At 43.8% G+C, this 12,254-nt stretch overlaps 1 protein-coding gene across 1 annotated transcript in view; it reads right to left on the reverse strand.

Annotated features, from left to right (window-relative positions):
* Positions 1-12,254, reverse strand: part of Dnah11 (dynein axonemal heavy chain 11) — a 331,250-nt gene that overhangs the window by 276,278 nt on the left and 42,718 nt on the right. The window contains exons 15-20 of the mRNA XM_026781665.1: positions 10,729-11,061; positions 10,299-10,550; positions 10,050-10,219; positions 9,050-9,272; positions 3,886-4,002; positions 3,699-3,785 (exon numbers count right to left, since the gene is read on the reverse strand). Of these exons, the coding sequence (XP_026637466.1) occupies positions 3,699-3,785; positions 3,886-4,002; positions 9,050-9,272; positions 10,050-10,219; positions 10,299-10,550; positions 10,729-11,061 (1,182 nt within the window). The remainder of the gene's footprint in view (positions 1-3,698; positions 3,786-3,885; positions 4,003-9,049; positions 9,273-10,049; positions 10,220-10,298; positions 10,551-10,728; positions 11,062-12,254) is intronic.

The following is a 12,254-nucleotide window of genomic DNA, read 5'->3' on the forward strand; positions in this document are numbered from 1 at the left end:
GGTGAAGCTTTCACGTTCTGTGTTAACATGTTCTGTGGCCACAAGTTCTGCTTCTTTCATGGCTGTAACCACCAACGGCTAGCATACCATTTGACACACAGGTTATTCTTTTCAAGGTCTGGCTGCATGTGGGTCTGTCCTGAAAATGAAATGACATTTGCCTTGGTTCTGCCTGCCTGCCTCCCTTCCTTCCTTCCTTCCTTGGTTTTTTGAAACAGGTTTTTTGAAGGTTGTCCTGGAATTCACTCTGTACACCAGGTTGACCTTGAACTCACAGAGATCCACCTGCCTCTGCTCCTGTGAGCTGGATTAAAGGAATGTGCTACTACCGCCTGGCAGCTGTCACCTTTTCTGGAGGCAAAGGTAGCAGGAGATACTTTGGCGACCTGTTCGCAGTACATTCATTTCAGTAGCATGAAACTCAGTGTGTCTGCATTTCAGTCCTACTGGAATAGAGTCACAGGGTTTGGAAGATGTCTTCCGCACCCTCTCGTTTCTGTTCTGCTAAGAGCCTGCCTTCCACTTCCAGCAGCTTCATGTCTGGCTTTATCTGGTCACCTTTAGTATTCTGAGGTTCACTGTGATGAATCTAAACAAACCTTCACTTATCCACCCTGGCTTTCAGGCAGCTTCTGGAATCCACATCATCTAGCTCCAGAGATATATCAGTATATTGATCATTCTGTTTATTCCTGCTGGAAGTGGCGGGCAGGCAAGAGGGCCTCGCAGCAGGAACAGAAGCCAGAGGGCACTGGTGACACCTTTCAAATCCTGTGACTCTATTCTAGCTGGATACATTCAAATGTCTTCCTCTGTATCTCTTGCCTATTTCTCATTTCTTGATGCCTATTTGAAATGTTCCAAGTAATTTCTTCCGATGTAACACACGTCCTCATTTTTTTCCAGATGTAAATAGTTTATTCTCCTATGTGCTGAGTTGTATGTCTCAGGCAACTGTAATTTTCATTTCCTTAAGTAAATGGCACTTTTCCACATTCGTCTGATCCTATTTGGATAATGGATTAAGATCAGGACTGTGTTTTTCAGGGATTTGAGTTTCTTTCTATTGGTTTCTAAAAAAAAGCTACTTGCAGCCATTCCTATTCCCTGGCCTTGAAAATTTCTTAATCCCAAGGCAGCATAGAGGGAACCACAGGTGCTTATGACAGCAGGCTCACATTTATAGATTCCTAGATGACCTCGTTCCTCTCCCTTCACCTTACTAAGCCTCAGAGCCTTGGCAAGGGTCAGTGGGCTCCTCAGAGGCTCCCCGTGCACACTGTACACCCTGGATGCACTTCTGCTGCCCCACCCCAGTTACCCTGAGATCTGCTCTTATACAACATCCACCATGGCAAAGTGTCCGTCTCAAAGCTGCAGCTTCCGGGATGTGCTGGCATGCTCAAGAGTCGCTAAAGCAGCATGGCTTTAGCGTCCTTTCGAATGTTCTATCCTGCTGATAAGAGATTTCTATGATGTGGGAGGTCCTTCTGTATATGTGCAGCTTTTATTGGTTATTGGCTAAAGACTCTGTCTTGGCCTGTGATAGTGGAGCTAGGTGGGGGCGGGAACTAAACTGAATACTGAGAGAAAGAAGGTAGAGTCAGTGATACACCATGTAGCCACCAGAGGGGAAAGATGCAAGCCGCCAGCCAGAACTTTGCCAGTAGGCCATGAGCCTTGTGGTAAAATATAAAATAATAGAAATAGGTTAATTTAAGAGATAAGAGTGAGCTAGAAATATGCATAAGCTAATAGGCCAAGCAGGGTTGTAATTACACAGCTTCTGTGTGATTATTTCTGGAGTCTGGGCTGCTGGGAAATGAACAATCTATGTACAACTGTACATCTGTAGTAATGTATCCAGCATCTTTTATGCAAGAAGAATCATCACAGTGTGCAAGCCCCGCAAAATGAGCAGCCTTTTATCTTGAATCATTTTTCTATTTTGTGCACCCCATCTTTATCTCTGAACAGAACCCAGCACTTTACTGTGAAATCCCATCACAGAAAGGAAGGGAAGAAGGAAGGAGAAAGGAAATAAAGAAAGAATGAATCCCGCCATAGACCATCATCCTCCTCGTTCCCGGGAGGTCAATGGCTTCTCTTTATGGGGTGAGATGCCTGGAGCACTGGTCCTCCCCATGGCACAAGACTGCGCATGACTCTGCTTGAATCTGACTCTAGAAGTATTAGATTTACAAGCCAAGCAAACACAGAGAATGACTTCAGGAAGGTAGCCCAGCTCCATCCTTTCTGAAATGTCTGCCGCACATCCTGAAAAGGCATGGGATGAGCTTCTCACTTTTAAATATTCAACTATAAGCAGCTACAGTATGTGTGGAAGTGGAGAGATTCAATCCATATCTGTCATAAATGTTTGCAGACAACATATTGGTGAGTCAAATAAAAAACATTTTCCCATCCACAATCTGTTCAGACCACCTGGAGTTTAGATATAGTCTTTTAACAATCTTTTATTAACATATGCTAACTTACTCCTTTTCAATGGATATAAACTAACTTTCTTCAAAATGGGAGAAAAGACCTTAGGCCACAGAGTGGTGTTTTTTTTTTTTTTTAATAGGGTAAAAGCAGTTGTTTCAATTTAAAGCCTGATTTGGAAAATCTGGACAATCTGGACACCATTCCAAGAGGAAATCCTAAGCCAAACATGAAGACTGAGCCCAAAGAGGAACCCAGAAGTGCCCAGCCGTGAACGAAAACATTCTCACCCTCACAGGGACACTTTTGCACTTCTTGCGTTGCTAGGTTAAGATCCTGCAGGGTTTCTAACACAAAGAGAGAAGACATCCTTTCAAATCCCCTGTGAATCCCATGTGGGTTTGAGTACTCAGAGTGATGTAGCTTGAGAGAAACTTGTGAGAAACCCTGGGTGAGTCAACAGGACTGACACCCAGGCTACTGTGCACTCCTCTGGTCAAAGCTATGTCCACGGTCTGGAGCTGTAGTTCAGTGCCTGAGCCCTCGCACCACCAGAGAACAAAGGAGAAGGTTAGTACATGGGAAGCAGCATCATTGTTAGAAGTGCTGGTTTCTCCAAAGAAGATTTAGATAGGCAAAACTATAATCCTATTTCTGAAATTTATGAACTGTAATCTTCAAAAAAAGTATGCTGATTGTCTTCATCTTAAAGAAGAAAAAGTGAAGTGATCTCATGGGGCCACAATGGTAATTAAAATGTAATCTGCCCAATAAAAGTTCTTTTTATCTCCCTCCTCCTGTGTGTGTCCCCATCCACATGTGCCTGCTCATGTGTTTATAGGGAACTGAACTCCAGACCTCCTCCAGAAACTAGGCAGCTCTCTCTACACTCGTCTATATCTCTGTCCTTACTTTTTATTTTGAGATAGGACATCACTACTATAACTTACTCAGACCAGCCTTAAACTCAATTTTTAGCCTATGCAACTTGAATTTTGTGGTTTCACAAGCAGCCAGGATGCTGGATGATAACTCTACTACATGAGGTCAAATCATTCTTATTTCTGTCCTCCGACTCTTGACAGATGGCGAGACCTCGTGCATTCTCAGTGCTGTTTTCACTTGGGTGATTATTTTGATGATGGTGGCGTTTGGAGGAAACACAAATTAAAACAATGTAATGAAGGAAAAAAGAAAACTCCTTTTCTGATCTGGCTCCTGCTGTGCCCATGAGACAGCTGGGAAGGAATTACCTTATCGAGCACTGAATATGGATTCTCTGCTTTAAATCCAAGCGGGGCATACCTTCTGAATCTCTCTCGGAATGCTGCTTGCTTTTCCTAGTCAGGGGAGAAAAGTGAATGTCAATCAGATAGTTTCTATTTCCCTTGTCAAACTTCCCTTAAAAATAGACAGCCACAAACCCATTAAGTAACTCACATCAAATAAAACACATTTTTTTCTAATAAGAGTGACCTCCGCATTTTGGAGTGGGGAGACTTTGTGTCTGACCATAGCGGCGATCTTCTTGGTGGTTTCCCATCGTTCTGGTAATTCCTGTGTAAACAAAGATGCAATGGCCATCACTTCAGCTCCTGAGCCAACTCTACTACATGATATCAAATCATTCTTGTTTCTGTCCTCCGACTCAGGACATCTTTTAGAAGTAAGTCTTCCAAATAAGACAAGGTTACAGCATAAAAGGGATTATAACTGGAGCACCTCCCATGCAGGCATCAGAATTGCTTTCATCTTAAAATTGGCAGAAACATTTCAAAATAAAGACCTCTGAACCACTTTGCCATTGTGGGAACAGAGTTAAAGAGCTGTGGAGGCTGGGAAAGGGCTTGCTAGGAAAGTTCAAGTTCTGATCTTTACCTAGGAGTGACAGTATGGACCTACAATCTCAAGGGCACAGAGGGGTTAGGGTAGAAAGTCACATTGACAGAAGAATCCCTGGGGCTTGTTAGCCACTAGCCTGGCCAAATGGGTGAACTCCAGGTTCAATGACGGACCTTGTCTCAAAAAATATGTGATTAAGGAAAACACTCATTAGCGAACTGTGACTTCCACATGAATATGAATCATGTATACATGCTCATCCAGACACACACACATGCACACACACATGCACACACACATACACACACATGCACACACATACACATGCACACACATGCACACACATCAACACATACATACACACATGCACACACACATGCACACACACATGCACACACACATGCACACACACATGCACACACACATGCACACATGCATGCACACACACATACACACATGCACACATACACACATGCACACACGCATGCACACATACACACACATACACATACACACATGCATGCACACATACATACACATGCGCACACATGCACACATGCATGCACGCACATGTGCACGCATGCACACATACACACATGCACACACACATACACACAAGCACACACACATACACACATGCGCACACATACACACATGCACATGCACACACACATGCACACATAATACACACATACACATGCACACACATGCACACATACATACACACATGCACACATACATGCACACACATACATACATACATACACACACATGTACACACATGCACACATGCACATACACACATGCACACATGCACACACATTCACACACATGCACACACATACACACATGCACACACATGCACACACATGCACACACGCATACATGCACACACACGTGCACACACTCATACATGCACACACACACATGAAATTAAAGTGCTCTGGGCATGAATTTACTGCTTCATAATAACCAGAAATGTAAATCAGGAACTTTGGGGTTTTTTTTTACAAAAAAAAAGAAAGAAAGAAAAGAAAGTTAGAAAAAAGAAAAAAAAGTTGCTGAAACTTTGGTTCTGAGTAGGCAAAAGCTATAATGTGACCCGGTTTCGTCCTTCTGTCACAATTTGCATGCTTCTGAGCTGGCTCAAGTTTTAGCACTGAAGTTGACCAGTTTTTGGCAAGGAGGAATTTTTGAAGGAACTCAAGAGGCAAGGAGGACAGGAAGGTCAATTCCTACTTGATGTTGAACAAAAAACAACAATAAACAATTGAGGTATGACCTCCACTCTGCCCTCCCCACCTACCCTGCAAACAGATGAGGAGAAACTGACTCTGTGATAGTCATGATGCTGTGGAGAAGCATGGCTGTGTCCAAGGACACTGAACCTGATTGGTCACACACAGCCACATCTCCTGACACGGTCCTGCCTTGCTGAGCTGCACTGCAAAGTTCCACAGGCTACTTTGTAACCCTCAGTAGATATTTGATGGGCAGTCTAGCAGCTGCAGATTATAAAGAGGGTGCTGTGCTAAGTTAGCTGTGTGGAGAGGGTACTTCAGGGGCAAAACACTTTCTTAGAATTAAACTAGTGTCGCCAATAGACAAGGAAGGAGGCGTGCGCAGAGCCAGTTCACGTGGTTCATTGTAGTAATATCCCCCAACAGGCCAACTAGTCATATAATCAATGTCATTAGGAAGCATGTGTCATGACGGGAACCCCCTCCAGGTCAGGAATCAACAGACTTGGGCTCTAAAACACTGTGCTCCCATCTTTTGCCTCCTCTTCAAAATCCTGTGTCTTGTGACCCTGGATTCTGTCCCCAGCATGATGTTGCTTGACCATAATCCCAATGACTCAGGAGGTGGAGGTCAGGAGTAGGGAGTGGTGACGGAAGTTCAAGGTGAGCCTTAGCAACATAGCAAGTTCAAGGCCCAACTGAGGAGAGACCATGTCTCAAAACAATAAGAACAACACAACCCAATCCAACTCAGCATCCCATCAGAAGCCATGAGCGGAAGTCAGGGAGGTTCACAGGGGACATCTCAAGTCTGTACCTTCCTCAAACACAGCAGACCTGCCATGTGCTTGTAAATTCTAACTACCCCTTTACTTGATGCAAAAAGCAAAAGACTGGACCATCTCAAAAGTCTAATGGACAGAATCGAATATGGGGAGGCGGTAACTCCATGTGAGGTACAATGAATGAGGGCTTCCGGGAGAGACAGAGTGGATAAGCCCTGCGGACCAGAACTCTACTGCTGTGGCAGGGCAGACTGTGGGCAGCATATGAGGACGAATGGGGTAGGCTGAGCAGCTACTACTGTTAGCTGGCTTGGGGGTAGTAAGAACTGAATTAAAATGGGAACAGACATGCCAAGGAAAGAACAGACTAAAAAGGCTAATGGTGATGAAGAAGCTCTCAGAACCTTGAAATACAAGCACATCTAAGGTGCTCTTTGTTTTGTTTGTGATCCTGGAAGTAAGCATAGACACGTCGTAAAAGTGCAAGTTATTCAGGAAAAGTTATAACTCAACGTATTTTTCCTCTCATCTGCAGTCTGCTTCTGAAACATGAAAGATTTAATATTTTCAATTAAGATTGATATTTTCAAGCCCTAAGGAAGTCAAATTTTCATATTATAAATTCTCGAGGAAATGAGAACTTCCCCGTACTGATTAATTATGTTATAACTGGCTTCTCTGTGAGATAAACGCCAAGGTCCAAATTCTGACACAAAGAATACCCAAGTTCTTTAAGGAAGATATATTGGGGCAGTAAGATGGCTTTAAGGGTAAAGGCATGTATCTCCAAGACTGAGCTTGATCTCCAGAACCCACATGGTGGAAGAAGAGAAACAGTCCTGAAAGTTGTCTTCTGACCTCCATACAGTTCCCCCATATATACATACAACACCCAGAAAAATAAATAAATGTAAAAACTAAGTAAATAAAAATCCTTTGTAGCTGATGCTACTATGGTTATTTCATCTCTCAAGGCTGTTAAGCATTTGTCTGGCCAGTTTGTCACTTGTCCCATGTAGCAGGTCAAAGGACAGTTTCATGTAATACAGAATAATTCATACACAACAGTTCTCTCTGTCCTTTATGGTCAAAGATCACTTGCAATAATATATTGTTGCATTTTGTCCTCTCAGAACAAAATGCTGCCACCAGTGTGAAAACCAATGTTTTCACATATAGAACCACATATAGAAAGAGTCACATATAGAACCACCATATGACCCAGCATGTCCACTCCTAAGTTCATGCCAGAAAAAAAAATGAAAACAGTTATTTAAATATCCACACATCAGTGTTCGAAAGAAAATAATTCATGCTCGCCAAGATGGAGGCAAGTCTTACACCCATCAGTAGACAGACAGGTAAACACAAGATCAAAAGGAGTAAAATGTCAATAATGATACAAACTGATAAAGCTATAAAGCTACCAGGGGAAGCCAAATCCAGTGTGTGGGCTGGGGTAGAGAAAGACTGTGGCAATGAATGGCAGTTTCCTTGCCGGATGAGGAAAATTTGGTGGCCCTGAACAGAAGTGGTGGTAACACAACGCTGTAAATACACTAATTCCTACTTAATTGTACATTTGAAATATTATTTTCACATTAAACCTAGCTGTCAACGTCATCTAAATAAAAAGGAGGTAACTAAAATAAGTTGGAAATGGCAAATATAGACAAACAAAAAATTATCTTAAAGAGAGTCACAAGAAATAGTTTTCCGAAAAGGAAACACACCCCAAGACAAGTGTGCCAAGGCAGATAAATGAGAGCTGTCTCCTGAGGGACTGAAAGCCAGATGCTGTGGCTAGAGACTGTAACAGTGAGCAAGCACGAGAACCAGATTCTCGCATCCATTAAAAACGCCAGGACTGGTACATGCATACAGTAAGCCCACAGCTGTCAGGGGTGGGGATTATGAGAGCTTGCCGACTGTCAGTCTAGCTCCAAATTCAGGGCAGTACCCAAACTCAGGGGCTTGGGCAGAGAAGGGGAGAACAGGTGTCTTCCTGGTGTCCTCCTCGGGCCGTCGTATTCACCACACACGCACTCACATGCATACAGAATCAGTCAGTATTTGAGTGTGTGCTCTGACCACTAACCTCAAAGCGAGCCTGGCTAATGCGCCCACTGATGACATTCACAAAGTCTGTTGTAAGTCCACCCCACTCCACCATCTACAGAATTCCAATATGCACAGCAGCAGAGACTCAACTCCAAGATCTTTCCTCATGAATTTGGTTGAAATTAAGCAGACCTTGCTTGTATTCTGGCACCTACCAGCCATCAAATATTTCTGGAGCACAGCCAATGCGAAACAGAGATCTGACAGGAAAACACAGAGATTTTCCCATCCAGACCAGACTCCACATTTTTATCATCACATTCGTGACATATTTTAGAATGCTTCTCAGATGGCGGGCAGCAGAGAATGCAGAAGGCTGTGGGTATGGCTACATGGCACACATGAGAATGACGGGGACTCAAGGAGCAGCGCAGAGGTAGTGATGGCCCGGACAGCAGGAGGACAGTGTCGCAGTGGATGAGAATGTTTTCTTATGCTGCACACAGAGGTGCGTTGTGGCTGGCTTTACTACTTCTATGGCCTGAAAAAGTCATCTCTTCTATCTTCAGGTTCTTCACCTGTGCCATGAAAACACTGTCTGCATCTTGCTTCATGCTGACAAGACTGTAAAGTCAGCCTCCAGCTGAAGGAATTGCCTGTTTCATGGGCACTTACCTCCAGCTGGGCGTAGACTTGCTCGGGCAGCTTCTGACCATAGCTTTCCAGCAGCATGATGGTTTCCTTCAGGGGTTCAAAGAGCTCATCAGTAGCTCTCTGTCGGCTTCGTACAGCCAGAAGATGGCCCATGATGTCGATTAAGCCGCTGTGGTCGCCTTCACTCAGCTGCTGCTGAAGACCAACGTCTGTCCTCTTGATGAATCCCTGCAGTTCATTCAGACTGTAACAAACGTGTACACACAGGTATGCACAAGCTAGGTTAGTGAAAACATCTCACCTCATACAGAGCTCCAAGCAGGAATATGCACCATAGCAGAAAGATAGAAATAATCAAATGCCTATTACCGGATTTAAGCATCCGTTTGTGTCATTTCATACATTTCTTCTCCACACCAAGCCAAGACATATTCTCCAACCTGTGGCAATGACTTACCATGCTCTTTCCCTGTGGGTAGCTTCATGTAAGTGGAGCAACACTGTATAGGGCCTGCAGTTGGTATCTCTCACCAGACAGAAGGTTTTCAAGGTCATTCAAATATGAGCATTGACTTGATAGGAGCTTATTTTCATTCTATATAAATATTCATTTTTAAATCTACTCTAAAGTTAGCGTACAAATACTATTGGAGTTAATTTGTCAACTACAAACCAGTCAGCTGTGGGTTTACATACAGAGGTCAGAGGACAACTTCAGGGGTCGTTCTTCAGCTTCCATGCAACCTTGTTTGGTTTTGAGTCAGGGTCTCTAACTAAGCCTGAGGTGTGCTGCTGTGGGCTGGCTGGTTCGCAAGCCCCAGGGATTCCTCTGTTTTCGCCTCCCCACATCTGGGAGTAACACATATTCCACCACACTCAGTTTTTACATAAGTACAGGAGGCTAAACTTGGGTCCTCACTGGGTACACAACAAACAATTTACAGACTGAGCCGTCTCCACAGCCCACCAGCCAGCTTCTGACAAAAGCTAGACCCATTTCAAAGCCAAAGGTGAAGGCTACCTGCCGATGACGAATCTCAGCAGGTGCTCCTGAAACATCCAGCTCCACTTCTTGATCACACTGAGCAAGCTCAGCTTGAAAGGCTTCATGTCTACCTTGAACCAACTGTTAAACACTCGGAAGTCATCAAACTTGCTCATCTGAACATACAAAGACTCATAAATGTCGATCTGTAAGATTAGAAAGAACATAATATAGCAACCTCATGAAAAGCTAGTTAAGAGTACTAAATGCTAAGGGTTGCCTTGCCTGTTCTTTGAACTGTTCTAGAGTTGGTGGCTGCAGGACGTCTTCATTCGCATGAGCGTCCGCCTCCTCAGATGGTGCGGCAGGGCCATACAGGAGGAACTGCTTCAGAATCTCAGCTCGGTCGTCCACCCAGAGGTAAGAGTAGGTCTCCAGAGAACTTCTGAACTCCAAGACTTTGCTGATGACATCAGCCACTCTATTCATGATCTCCCGCCGGACCTCTGCCAGGCCTAACATGTTATCCATGTCGTTCTAAACGAGAGGGGAACCATGTGTGTCCTTACCCAAGGATTTCTTACCATAACCTTATCCAATGGAATCACTCAAGAGAGTCCTCAACAAAAGGAAGAAAAGAATCTGTGTGCCCGTGTGGCCCTAACTGGCATCTCTCTGGCTTCTCATGATCCCCGTTTGGTTCCCGAGAGAATACCTGGTAGTTTGCGATGTCCAGGTGTGCCGCCACACGCTCCATCTGGGCGGACATCCGGAAGCTGCCACACAGCATTTCCTCCACCAGATCGTAGAAGCCGTCCCCACACTCTCTTTCCAAAGGGGGCTTAAACACAATCTCAGGGGGCATTAAGAGCATTTGTGCTTGAAAAAACGGTGCAGGTTTTAACTGTCTCTCTGTGTTCATCAGGAAGAAGTCCAGGTCATGCAAGATGGCCTGAAAAAAGCCTTCCACCACAATGTCATCAATGAATTCCACATAAATTTTCCAGGAATCCAGAGAAGGGTCAGCTCTGAAGAGCTTCCGGTTCTCCTAAGAATGAAAGATGAAAGAGTCAATGCTAACCAACATAAAAGGGAAGCCTGCCCTGGAGCGCCTGCTGAGCAAAGGACTGTGTTTTGGGGTGTGGTGCCCAGACATTCAAACCCAAGGCTATAGAACCTTTTGGTAAAAGGCAAAGGCTGATGTAGGATTTTATAATAGTATAGCATTAAGCTAACATACCGCATATGTTTAAAAAATATCCTTTAAAAGAAGAAATCAATATGAAAATTGCTATCTTCAAATACAGGCAAGAAATATACTAATTCCCAACAAATTCCAGAAACACTGGAGCCCAGGACTGTTTCAGTTTATGTGGTCATGGACTTTGTTATCCAGGCCCTTATATAAAGAGTTTTCCTAATGACCTCTGAGAACAGTACTCTGGGACACTACGATATTACTATTATTAAGTTGGGGATGGGATCCTACGGGTTTGCTGCCTCCAAATTTAGGGCTAGATCTCTTGGGGGGGGTTGCATTTCATGTTGTGTATCTCCAGATACATACAGTCATGTGACCTGCGTACATGCATCCTGAGAACCTGAACACAGCAGCCTTTTCTTTTGTGGTCACTAGAAAGCAAAGGGATGGGTATAAGGACAAAGAGATACACATAAAAAGCAAAGAGATACACATAGAAACCAAAGGGACATGCATAAAAGCAAAAAGGGAGAAATCCTATAGATATGAAAAACAAAGTCCCTGACACATTCATCCTCCCCTGCCACTCACAAAGATTCCTTGAGTCAAAGAGGAAAATATCCCTCACAGGCTGGACACATCCAACCAACCAGCATGTGTCTCCTTTACAGCTGCCTCATGTGGGAAGCTTTTCTCATTTTCTGACACAGAATGAGAGTTTTGAAATTACTCAGCTCTGACTTGAGGAAAAACAGAGAACATTGTGAGAAGAAAAATGCCAATCTTACTCTCATAAAGGTTTCTAGTCAGGTCTTTTGTGGGCCGATGCATTTTAATTGGGATTTATTAGCCTGAATGTCTAACGCCTGATATTAGAGTTTAAAATTTTTTTTTTTAATTATCCAGAAAATGTTAACCGGGTGGTGGTGGCACAATCTTTTAACCCCAGGACTCAGGAGGGAGAGGCAGTCATATATCTGCAGTTCGTGGCTAGCCTGGTCTACATGGTGAGTTCCAGGATAGACAAGGATACACAGAGA

This window comes from Microtus ochrogaster, chromosome 1 (genome assembly GCF_000317375.1).
Source record: "Microtus ochrogaster isolate Prairie Vole_2 chromosome 1, MicOch1.0, whole genome shotgun sequence".
NCBI lineage: Eukaryota > Metazoa > Chordata > Mammalia > Rodentia > Cricetidae > Microtus > Microtus ochrogaster.